The sequence below is a fragment of the Chionomys nivalis genome, chromosome 4 (genome assembly GCF_950005125.1).
Source record: "Chionomys nivalis chromosome 4, mChiNiv1.1, whole genome shotgun sequence".
Lineage (NCBI taxonomy): Eukaryota > Metazoa > Chordata > Mammalia > Rodentia > Cricetidae > Chionomys > Chionomys nivalis.
The window spans coordinates 92,636,905-92,649,677 of NC_080089.1; the positions used below are offsets into that span (position 1 = coordinate 92,636,905).

General features: G+C 40.6%; 2 protein-coding genes across 4 annotated transcripts in view; both read left to right on the forward strand.

Annotated features, from left to right (window-relative positions):
- The window catches only part of Atr (ATR serine/threonine kinase), a 112,852-nt gene extending 110,119 nt beyond the window's left edge, over positions 1 to 2,733 (forward strand). For both annotated transcript variants that reach the window (XM_057768123.1, XM_057768124.1), the window contains exons 46-47: positions 439 to 544; positions 1,934 to 2,733. In XM_057768123.1, the coding sequence (XP_057624106.1) occupies positions 439 to 544; positions 1,934 to 2,107 (280 nt within the window). In that variant the 3' untranslated portion in view covers positions 2,108 to 2,733. The remainder of the gene's footprint in view (positions 1 to 438; positions 545 to 1,933) is intronic.
- Positions 2,734 to 6,523: 3,790 nt separating this feature from the next.
- The window catches only part of Xrn1 (5'-3' exoribonuclease 1), a 103,923-nt gene continuing 97,673 nt past the window's right edge, over positions 6,524 to 12,773 (forward strand). For both annotated transcript variants that reach the window (XM_057766678.1, XM_057766679.1), the window contains exons 1-2: positions 6,524 to 6,670; positions 10,770 to 11,002. In XM_057766678.1, coding sequence (XP_057622661.1) covers positions 6,596 to 6,670; positions 10,770 to 11,002 — 308 coding nt within the window. In that variant the 5' untranslated portion in view covers positions 6,524 to 6,595. The remainder of the gene's footprint in view (positions 6,671 to 10,769; positions 11,003 to 12,773) is intronic.

A 12,773-nucleotide genomic window follows, 5' to 3' on the forward strand; every position in this document is an offset into this window, starting at 1 on the left:
ATGTCACACAGAATTCAACTTACTCCTCAAAAAACACCTGACTCTTCTTACCTCTTTACCTTTCCCTGACCCCTACCCCTAGCCCAAAATAATTTCACATAAACTATATGAAGATGTAGTATAATCCTAGAATTTGTAATTACCTTAACTTCCTATTCTTAGTGTATTCTACTTTTTGTTGTTGTTTGTTTTGGGTTTTGTTTTCTTTTTCTGAAGCAGGATTTTTCTGTAGCTTTGGAGCCTGTCCTGGAACTAGCTCTTATAGACCAGGCTGGCTTTGAACTCACAGATCTGCCTGCCTCTGCCTCCTGAGTGCTGGGATTAAAGGCGTGCACCCTCACTGCCCAGATTATTCTACTTTTAAATATTGATTTTAGTAAGATTTCTTTTTGCAAAGGTAAAGAATTTATTACTATATTATATCTGTTTCAATTTTAGTGTCTTAAAGACTTTTCTACACGATCCTCTTGTGGAATGGAGTAAACCAGTGAAAGGACATTCCAAAGCACCACTGAACGAAACAGGGGAAGTTGTCAATGAAAAGGTTCGTAAAAGCTTCAGCTTAGCATAAGCGAATAGTTTCTCTCTCTTTAAATGAGATCTGATTCCGAATACTGTTGGTGACCTAAATATTAATTACTTTGGAATCTAAAATTAGCTACAACCTTAGAGTTGACAGAAATACATTGAGGAGTCTTTCTCCTCTACCCCAATTTTGATGCTGGATTCAATCCAAGGCCTTGTGTATGCTAAGTACATGCTCTAATTAATTTCAACACCACCAGGCTTCATCCTTGTCCTGAAAATTACTATTCTAATAATATAATTTTCAATTTTGCTTCTGGTATGCATTTTCTTAAGAAGCTGTAAAGAATTCCAAGTAGTCTACTTAAAATTCCATTTGCATGCACTAATGTAAATGTATTAGCCATTAGAGCATTGCTACCATCATTAGAATCTTCACTCAAATATTTAGGAGCTAACATTTCAAAATAGGTTACTTTTTGTTTGCTTTGTTTCTGATTGTAGAAAGGAATAGAACCCAGGGTCTCTTGTCTGCTAAACACGCATCCCACCACTGAGCTACATCCTTAGTTCTCAAAACAGATATTTTAAATTAATACCTTTCTGGAACTGGTGGATTGTGTAATGTTGTACTCTTTTGACTTTTTGGAGAACTTGCTACCGAACTCCCAAATAAATCACATACCCAGACTAAGCTTTGCTTGTTTCTTGTCAGCTTTTTTTTTTTTTTTCTTTCTTTTTTTTGGGGGGTTTTTTTTTTTTGGTTTTTTCAAGACAAGGTTTCTCTGTAGCTTTGGTGCCTGTCCTGGAACTCTCTCTTATAGACCAGGCTAGCCTCAAACTCGCAGAGATCTGCCTGCCTCTGCCTCCCGAGTGCTGGGATTAAAGGCGTGCTTTACCACTGCCCAGCATCTTTCTCTATTTCTGTATACCTTTCTTTGCTTCTTTTTCCATGGCTGGCCGCTGATGTCCTCCTCTCCTTTTCTTGTTCATCATCCTTCTCTTCTCCCAGAGTTCGCCTTCTATTTATACTCTCTGCCTGCTAGCCATGCCTATCCTTGCTCTTGACCGTTAGGACCATCGGGTGTTTTAGACAGGCACAGTAACACAGCTTCACAGAGTTAAACAAATGCAGTGTAAACAAAAGTCACACCTGAATAATATTCCCCAACAGTAATGTGCAGAGTTACCTGGTAATTTTTATAGTATAGAAACAAGTCCATTAGCAGATGGCAATCATTGTAAACATCAAAGCCAGCATCTCAAGTTAACTGGGTTTCATTAATTGAATAGGATATTGTTTTGTTAAACGGTGCTAACATTAAGTAGTGAGAAAATAGAAGCTCCAAATTACTAACAGTACTTGTTATTGGGTCTGTAGCCTTAATGACTTTCTGTATTTTTTTAGGCCAAAACCCATGTTCTTGACATTGAACAACGACTACAAGGTGTAATCAAGACCCAAAATAGAGTAACAGGGTTGCCGTTATCTATTGAAGGACATGTGCATTACCTCATACAAGAAGCTACTGATGAAAACTTGCTATGTCAGATGTACCTTGGTTGGACCCCATATATGTAAAATAAAATTATTTCAAAGACTATATTAATAATCTAAAATTCCTGTGTTATTAATCAGAGGTATGTCTTTAAGTCTAAATTACAACACACATTTACTTATATTCTTAGAGAAACTAGTATTTCTCTGTGATTATATTAACAATTATGGATTCAATTCTTAAGCACTGCTTTCTTAGTACATACTTGTGTATTTCACCTAGAGAGATAGAACATTGTATTCTCATGATCAAAAAACAATGTAACTGGAAGGAACCAGCAAGCCTAATTTCATTTTGTAGTTTTTATAAATTTCCTTTTCAAAGTGTTAGCATAAGGTTTCATTTGAACAGCAACACGTTACATTGGCTATATTTGGGCAGGAACTAAACTGGACCGGTCCACAGAGCTACCTTTTCTGCCCTGTAGGGAATGATATAGCACATCATTAAATCCACTTCATAAAGCTTTTGGTATACATAAAAATGTAATCAAGAGAGATACTCAGGAAACATGAATGTGAAAAATAAATCAGCTATATAATTATTATGGTGATACTGAAGATTGAACTATGCTAGGTATATATTCTACCATTGAGCCACAGCTCAGCCCTAACATTCTGTAATTTTTAAATTATACTACCACATTGTTGGTATGTGAAAATACACAGTACAGTAGTGATGGAAAACACAATACTTAAAATTTTCTTAAGATTTTAAAATCTAAAGGTTTTTAATGTGTTTAGTTGTTTTCTGTACAGTTTCTTATAGATTAAAATGAAAAGAACTGCAAAATAATACATTTATTACAGATAAATGGAAAACTGCTATATAGAACTCTGCCTTTTTTCTCTTATGAGTAAATGTATAATGAGGTAAAACACAATAAGCCAGAAGGCATGAATGTCAAAACTGGAACGCACCATTTACTACTCACACCTTGATGCTAACAGTTAAGGTCAGGGTAATAAGGCAATCTTGTTTTCAATAACAAGTGGGTTGGGGGTGCATGTGTGTCCATTTAAATTTGATTTTGGTGGTTTGTTCATACAGATATGTTTAAACTAAATAGTTAATTTGCACTGATATATGTGTGTGTGTGTGTGTGTTACATACAGTACTGGATTACATAAGGATCATTTCATACAAATATATACTTTGAAAACTTCCTCCCATACTTCCTGCTGTTCTCTGCCTCAGTCTCTTTTGTTCCCTTCGACAGTGTTGTTTCTGCTTTCATGTCCCATATATATACATGATTTGAAGTAGCTATATAAAATTTAGGAACCATAAATGAAAGAAAATGTAATTGTAAGACTTTAAGACAATCCTGAAGCCATTTTGACAATTCTGAATCCTCTCAGCCTCTGTGCCATAGTGCTTCCCCTCCTCCCCTGGGAATCAAGGACCTAACAGCTACACTCGCACGTACTCAGCTCCTGAACAATTACCCATATATATATGTTTTGATTCAGTCCCCTGGGAAACGGGGTCAAAATGACCTCTTACCTCATCTGATCTGACAACAGCTCTCCAGTCAATTATTGGTAATAGCCCTTTCAAATAAGCCAATCAGAATAGTCAAAGAACAACCCCCCTTGCTTCTGTGGCCCCTTTAAAAGTAGACTGTACCAGCTATTCGAGGTCCCTCGGCTTCCCAAATCCTGGGGGACCCTGTCATGACAGAATTAATAAAATCCTCATGCTTTTGCATCGGCTGTGGTGTATGAAGTGGTCTCTGGGGGCGACTCCTCCTCGGTGTTTGGACGCTAGAGTCCAACATAATCTCTCTGAGACTGACTTAATTCACTTAATATAATGATCTACACTTCCATCCATTTTCTTGCAAATGATATATAACTTCATTTTTCTTTACAGAAAAAATATACTTTCTATATTGATTCCTATTTATATATATATACATATATTTTTTTTTGGTTTTTCGAGATAGGGTTTCTCTGTGGTTTTGGAGCCTGTCCTGGAACTAGCTCTTGTAGACCAGGCTGGTCTCGAACTCGCAGAGATCCGCCCTGCTTTGATTCCTATATTTTTAAAGATCATTTTCTAAATACAATGCCAATCTAACCTCTTAGAAGGTCAGTCAATGTTTAGTGCTTTATCATCTAAATAATTCAACCTGATTTTCATTTCCCAAAGCAAAATCATATATTTTTACAAATGTAACCTGTGTGAAGGTCATGAGATTTGGAAACATCTTAAGAATAAAACAAGCAGCCAGGCGGTGGTGGCGCACGCCTTTAATCCCAGCACTCGGGAGGCAGAGGCAGGCGGATCTCTGTGAGTTCGAGACCAGCCTGGTCTACAAGAGCTAGTTCCAGCCGGGCGGTGGTGGCGCACGCCTTTAATCCCAGCACTTGGGAGGCAGAGGCAGGCGGATCTCTGCGAGTTCGAGACCAGCCTGGTCTACAAGAGCTAGTTCCAGGACAGGCTCCAAAACCACAGAGAAACCCTATCTCAAAAAAGCAAAAAAAAAAAAAAAAAAAAAAAAAGAAGAAGAAGAAAACAAGCTTGGGGTGGTGGTGCACACCTTTGATCCCAGTACTTTGGAATTAGAGGCAAGTTGATCTCCGTGAGTTTGAGATTAACCTGATCTACATAGTGAGTACCAGGACAGCCAGGGCTACATAGGATCAATAAAGAATAAAACAATTTTGTTGTGTGAGTTTGTAGACATTAAGAAGAGAAAGTGGCTGGGCCATGGTGGCACAACTCTTTAATCCCAGCACTCAGGAGGTAGAGGCAGGCGGATCTCAGTGTGTTTGAGGACAGCCAGGACGGTTAGACAGAGAAACCCTGTCTCGAAAAATCAAAAAGAAAAAAGAGGGCAGTGGTGAGGCAGGCGGATCTCTGTGAGTTCAAGGCCAGCCTAGTCTACAGAGCAAGTTCCAGGCTCCAAAGCCACAGAGAAACCCTGTCTCGAAAAACCAAAAGAGAAAGAAAAGGAAAAAAGAGAAAGTGCACGAGAGTGAGTCTTTTCTATATTCTCTAAACAGTCCTTGCATGGAGAGTGAAGTCACATATACAGAAGGATCTCTTGACTAAAGATGGATGCTGTCCAAATCCTAATCATGGAAGACTTGAGTAACTTCCAAAGTACTTACCATAATGAAAGTCACATAATGATAGAGACAGATACAGAGATGGTCATGGTGCTTTTCATCTTGTTTGATTGCAACAAATTGTCATGTAGGATAGAGTCTGGAACTTGTGTAAGTGAAGAAGACCTTGAACTCCTGATCTGCCTCCATCCTTCAAGTGCAGAGATAAAGACTTACATGCTACACCATGCTTTTTGAGTTTTTGGTTTGCGATAGGCTTTCATGTTGTCTAAGATCGCCTTGAACTTGCTATGTACCTGAGGATAGCCTTTAACCTCTGATCCTTGTATGCCTCCTAAGTGCTGGGATTTATAGGCGTGCTGGGCCACAGCAGCCTCTTTGTTTTTGTTTTGTTGTTGTGGGTTTCTCTGTTTTGGAACAGGGTACCAATAATTGAGGATAAGCGGAGTAACCCAGTCTTGAAACGCTGGGAAACTGCTCTTAAAAGAAGCTCTAGTGCAGATTTACATTACTCAGAAAATAACTCCCCTCACAAACTAACCGAAACCTTTCCAGTCCATGTTGAAAAACAGTTTAGCCATCCCATAAGGGCAAGACGCAGTACAAAATCCATTGTCGAACACCCTCTCTTACTCAGGGTTTCTACTGCTGTAATAAACATGGCCAAATGCAACTTGGGAAGGAAAGGGTTTATTTGGCTTACACTTCCACATCACAGTCCAACATAGATTCCCTACGTCAGGAATCAGAAGGAACGCTGCTTTCTGGCTTGTTCACTCACTCAGCTTTCTCATATACCGGAGAACCAAGGGTGCCACCAGTCCACAATGACCTGGGTCCTCCACATCGATCATTAATCAAAATATTCCCGCCGGGCAGTGGTGGCGCACGCCTTTAATCCCAGCATTTGGGAGGCAGAGGCAGGCGGATCTCTGTGAGTTCGAGACCAGCCTGGTCTACAGAGCTAGTTCCAGGACAGGCTCCAAAACCACAGAGAAACCCTGTCTCGAAAAAAAAGCAACAACAACAACAAAAAAAAAATATTCCCAAAGGCCAATCTGGAGACAGCATTTTTCTCAGTTGAGGTTCCTCTTCCCAATGACTCTCCCATGTGTCAAGTTGACATAAAACTAACCAGTACATTCTCCCAACTGTCTGCAAGTCCACACCTCTGCCAATCTGTATCTTCAAATTAAGCTTACCACAGCAGTCACACCTCTTGTGCCGCCACCAACGAGCACGGAAAAGCAGCGAGGTAGACAGGACGCCCCGCCCACTGACACCGTCCTGCCCCTCTAGGCCCGCGGCTTGCTCTATGGTTTGGCGGACCTTGTGTTGTCATCCTCCGAGCGACGGCCGGAGGCGGCGGCGTAGGCCCGGGCGGGGCGTTTGGTTTCGTTTCTGCACCTACTGGAATTAGTGTCGACGGTCAAAATGGGAGTCCCCAAGTTTTACCGATGGATCTCGGAGCGGTATCCCTGCCTCAGTGAAGTGGTGAAGGAGCATCAGGTGGGTGAGCACAGGCCGCGGTGCAAGAGGCGGGCCCGCGGGCCTGTGCGCTGTGTGGGACCCGGGCCAACCAGCTCCCTCCGGTGCTGGTCAGCAAGCCGGACAGGAGGAGGAGAGGGAGGACCGAGGGTTGGCGGTCTCCGAGTGAGCCGCATCGGGTAGAGGCAGGTACGATCCGTGCTTGCGGCAGGTCTGAGCTCCCCCGGGAGAGCCTTCCGCGACTTCCGAAGGAGCCCTTAGTGAGGAGGCTTTTAGGAGCACCCTGTCCTGGGAGTCGCAACTGGCTTCACCTCAGGCTGCGAGACTGAGTGGGATGCTTTCCCGGGTCTCCCACGCAAAGCAACAGACCTGAGTGCAAACAATAACAAACGTCCCTGCGGTGGAATTGCCTAGTACTCCAGCTGTGAAGAGCTGCATTTAACCCCATAGCCTGGACCGATTGATGTGATATCTTTGATACTCCTGTTCGCTCCCAAACAGTACCCACCCCTACCCCTTTTGTCTAGAGGAACAAAACGTTTAGATGGAGCGCAGGGATGGGGGGCCCGGGGGATGGTGCTTTAGCGGCTTTGATATGGCAGAAAAAACCCGAAACATTATTACCAATAATTGGTGTATAATGACCCCACAACAGCATTTATGTGAGCTCTAAAAGTGTGTATTTGTATATCTCTATATTGGAATATGTTCACATATTTAAATAACAGAGGAAAGAAACCAAATGTTCTAATAGGTAAGCTAGACATTGAATGATAATTTAGTTTGTCACACTGAATGACTGATTTACAAAAAAAACCTCGTTTTTGAAATTTGCATAGCTAATTGAATTACTTGTGATAAGTATAACTGTGTTAGTACTGAGAGTTGTCAATTATATGGGATTTTTGTTTTGTTTAAGGTACAGCTTTTTTTTTTTTTTGGATTTTCGAGAAGGGTTTCTCCGTAGCTTTTGGTTCCTGTCCTGGAACTAGCTCTTGTAGACTAGGCTGGCCTCGAACTCACAGAGATCCGCCTGCCTCTGCCTCCCGAGTGCTGGGATTAAAGGCATGCGCCACCACCGCCCGGCTAGGTACAGCATTTTTTAAAAATCATAACACTTGTAAGGATAACGATAGAGTTCAGTCTCTGGAAAGAATTCTTTTGATGTTAAGGTCTAATAAAATTTGGCATATGGAAAAAAAGCTTATAAAAATTTCCAGAGTGCTAATTTGTCCTTCATTTATTTGAGACGTAGGTCAAGTTAGATTTAGAGGATATTTATTGCCAGGGAGAAAAGTGAAAAAGGACACAATTAAATTGTTTTTCTTTTTCTGGAGCTTTGATCAATAAATATATAATAGTATCTAAAATGTTCAATATATTTTTATTCTGTACTCTTTGGCCACAATCATTTATTTGGTTAAAATATCATATAGTCGGGCAGTGGTGGTGCACGCCTTTAATCCCAGCACTTGGGAGGCAGAGGATCTTTGTGAGTTCTCTACAAAAGCTAGTTCCAGGACAGGCTCCAAAGCTACAGAGAAACCCTGTCTTGGAAGAAAAAAAAAATGCAGTCTCTATCCTGAGGAATTTCGTTGCAAAAACAATACAGTCACTAAAAGCAGCACTATGACATGAACAGCCAGACAGATTTCCTGGAAGTTTCATATTAGATTGAAATTAAAAGTCAGGATTGCTTTAAAATTACAGCATAAGTGAGCAGTAAGACCTGCTGTATCAGCAGGGCCTGGTGTCCTACATCTGTAATCCCAGTGCTCAAGAGGCAGAGTCTTGTAGCTCTCTGAGTTTAAGGCCAGCCAGAGGCACACAGTGAGATCCTAACTCAAAACAGATAGAGAGAGAGAGAGAGAGAGAGAGAGAGAGAGAGAGAGAGAGAGAGAGAGAGAGAGAGAGATAGATGGGGGCTGAGATTTGTAACTGCACTTCCAGAGCATGGAACACAGATATACATGCAGGCAAAGCACCCATACACATAAAATAAATAGAGACTTGGTGTATCAAAGTAATGCCTTCCACAAATACTTTATTAAAAGGGGGAACTGAAGAAGGACCGAAGTTCTGATCCCCAGCACCCACATAAAAACTGGGAGTGGTAGCCAGGCGGTGGTGGCGCACGCCTTTAATCCCAGCACTTGGGAGGCAGAGGCAGGAGGATCTCTGTGAGTTCAAGACCAGCCTGGTCTACAAGAGCTAGTTCCAGGACAGGCTCCAAAACCACAGAGAAACCCTGTCTCGAAAAACCAAAAAAAAAAAAAAAAAAAAAAAACTGGGAGTGGCATAGGGTACCTGTAACACCGGCTGTGGAGACTCCATTAAACAAGCAAGACATGTGATACAGTATCCCCATGTTCCTGGTTCAAAATATTGCTAGATAATGGAGAGCAGGGACAGGCTCAGTGATACAGCACTTGCTTAGAATGAAGGTCCAGGGTTTAATGTCCCAAAACTGCAAGAGGGGAAAACCCATTTTATTAGTGTGTGTTTGTTATGAACAACAATACATGTGTGTGAAAGACATTGTCAGCCAGATTTGTTGCAGAACCAATGCAGTAAGAACTAGAGCTGTATCTAAAATGGCTTTGCTAGTTGGTCCTTCTGTGGGAACGTTTTAGGCATTTTCCCTACTGGAACTGCAGACCTTCTGTCCGTGTCTCCCAGATGTTAGGATTGCCAGGATTCATAATTTAGGATTTCATGGTAGGATTCATCTTTTACTCATATAGATTTGAAAGAATGCATTTTCACATAGCCATTTTAGTATTTGTTTGTTTATAAGTGGGGCTTTCCTTGCCCGAGATCAACACACACCACACTTTTCCACCTTGGAGCAGCTCAGGTTGATCTTGAATTATTTGGCTCAAGCAATCCTCCTGTTTCCATGTTCTGAGCAGTTAAGAAAACAAGAGACTACATGTAGCACTGCCTTTGGAAATTCTGTTAGTCTTTTGTTTTCTGATGGCTGGGCAAGTACCCTGTCCCCTCCTTTCAGTGTTAGAAATGTTTCTTCTGTATGGAAATGTCACATGCACTGTCTCAGTGCTCGTTTCCATCTGTTAGCTGAAGTCCTTGAGGGCCGATTTCCCTTCCTTACTCTGCCTTTAATACTGTTCCTTAGCGTTGTAACACATTTAGTCTTCTAAAGAAGTGTAATCATCCCAGCACTCGGGAGGCAGAGGCAGGCAGATCTCTGTGAGTTCGAGACCAGCTTGGTCTATAAGAGCTAGTTCCAGGACAGGCTCCAAAACCACAGAGAAACCCCGTCTTGACATTCTGTATAAATTATTTCCCTCTCAAGAGCTTACAATGAGGTCAGTTGGTGTTTTCAGATTCTTGAAACAAATAAGTTTTGAATGCTATCTTAAACTAATGTAACTAGTAAGTGGCTTTGTTTGAGTGAACCAAATACAAAAGTCATTAAATCACTTGTAAAACCTTTAATACTCTTTTATAAAACCTTTTGATATAAATGGACTTATTTTCCCATTTATAGACAAAATGGAGACTTTGAGATGCCAAGTAGCAAACAGGGAGGAAACTAATATTTTGAGTGCCATATTAACTAAGTGCTTTCTCTGTTGTTTTCCTGGGACTCTTACTTTGAATAAATGATTATTTCCTCATAGTAAGTTAGGTCAAGCCACACATTATATAACTACATAATTTCCTTTTGCATTACTAGTTGCTCCTGTTTACTTTCCTTTGCTTACTTTATTCAACAATGATTGTTTATTCACTTTTTTTAAGATTTATTTTTTATTTTGTATGTATATTTATGTTATGTGTGTCTGCATGTTTGTGCACATACATGTAGTACCTGAGGAGGCCAGAAGAAGGCATTGGATCCCCTAGGACTGGAGACATGGTTGGTTGTGCACAGCCTGATTGAAAGAAAGTGCCAGGATCCAAACTTGGGTTCCCTGGGAGAGGCCCCCTCAAGTTTCTCTAATCAGAAGACATTACATCATCCTGTTTGGGTTTTTTTTGTTTTGTTTTGTTTTTGTTTTGAACCATTGAAGAATCACTTTTGCCGGGCTTTAAAATAGTTATGATAATTAATAATCTGGAGTTTTGTTTTTTTATTTGTTTGTTTGCTTTTTAGATTCCAGAATTTGATAATTTGTACCTGGATATGAATGGAATTATTCATCAGTGTTCCCATCCTAATGATGATGATGTTCACTTCAGAATTTCAGATGACAAAATCTTTACTGACATTTTTCACTACTTGGAGGTGTTATTTCGAATTATTAAACCTAGGAAAGTGTTCTTTATGGCTGTTGATGGTGTGGCTCCTCGAGCAAAAATGAACCAGCAACGTGGAAGGCGTTTTAGGTAAATCATTAAAACAGGTGACATAATACAGTGCATCTTCCATTCATATTTGTTTTCTATTTAAATCTTCAAAGTAATTGGTGTACTCTATACTTATTAGCATATTTGGCTAGTCAGTCATGAATTACATCTCAAAGCTTGTGTTGGGCTTCATGTAAAGTTCATTCTGTTCTCAGGTCCAGGTTGTCAAACTTTGCTTTGATAGTTTGGAGGTAGTAGAAGGGGAGCAGAACACCTGTGGTGACCCACCTCTCTTTAGTCCCCACAGAGTGTGCGAGAGGCCCTTCTAATGACAGTGAGACAGCAAACCTATTGAATGACCAGACCTAGTCTAGATGCTGATTCTGCATAAATATGAGCCCTAATTTAGCAGTAAGGCAAATGATTAGAAGGTGATTGATGGGATAGGGAAAAGAGTTCAGTTAGGGACTTGGCATTATCAGCACCATTTGTAGAAATAAAAGGGTCAGAGATAGTCTTAAAATCGAACTCCTGGATGTGTCGAGTATGAGTAACAGGGAAGTCAGGCTCTATTCCTCTTGGGAGGAATTCTAAGTCCAAAGTTTGATGAGTTGTTAGCATAATGAAAGGCTTAATCATAATGACAATATGAAAAAATGATATGGTGATGCATGCCTTTAATCCCAGCACTTGGGAGGCAGGCGAATTTCTGTGAGTTCAAGGCCAGCCTGATCTACAGAGTGAGTTCCAGGATAGCCAAAGATAAACAGACCTGTTTCGAAAATCAAAAAACAAAACAACAAAAACAAAGAGTGACAGAAGTATTCATGCATCAAATGTGGATGTTGTCAAGAAAGTTGACACGGTCTTGAAGAAACCTTCCGGTGAGACTAAGGACAGGATGGCAGAGTATTGATTAACTATTAAAACAAACAGACAAAAAAAGAGTCTAAATATATTGAAAATACTGGGATCTTTAAATGCAATGACTTTTTTAAACCAAAATTTAAATTTCTAAGGACTACCTAAAGACTTAATCAGAATCTCTAGTCATTGGAAAACTACACTAGGTATCAATACATGGTATTTATTAACTAGTTTTAGGGAGCCACTAGCCTAAAAACTCAGATAAGGATGCTGATGGTTCAGGCCTTTATCCCAATATTTATGAGCAAAGCCAGCCTGGTCTCCTTAGAGTTCAGCCACCAGAAGGTGTCAGTGTATTTTAGCTCTGTCTTCTAGATCTACATTAGACAAAATGGATACCCTACTCTTTGCTTCTCGGTACCTGAATGTTACTAAGTGTTGGTATTGGCTCTTGTCACTCTTCCATCATTGCTGAACCCTCACCTCCAACAGCCCTAATGACTCAGCTGACATGCTGGTATCATCAGACTTCCTCCCAACTTTATCTGACTAACAAAAATCAACTCATTTCTAGAAACTTAACTTCAGGGAGGCCTTCCAGCTCTATTTTTAACTTCATAACCTTTTCAGTATCAGAAGTACAGACTTTGGCTGGGGATTAAGGACCAATCAAGCCATTGGAACTACCACAACCGTATATTAAATGCTAGGCTGTCACCAGGAGTCCCTTATTTCCTAGAAAGTCCCCCATCAGCTTCATACTTTAATGCTTGATGTCTTCGCTCTGAGTCTGGTTTTTATCCATACTGTGCCACTGAAATTTCCTTACAAGATCACAGGCTTATGTCCTAATCCAAAGACTGAGTCTCATTGCTTCCTCCACCCACAGTGAGCAACAGTGCTGATCCTTCTTTCTTTCTGTAATTTCTTTCCTTGACCTTCA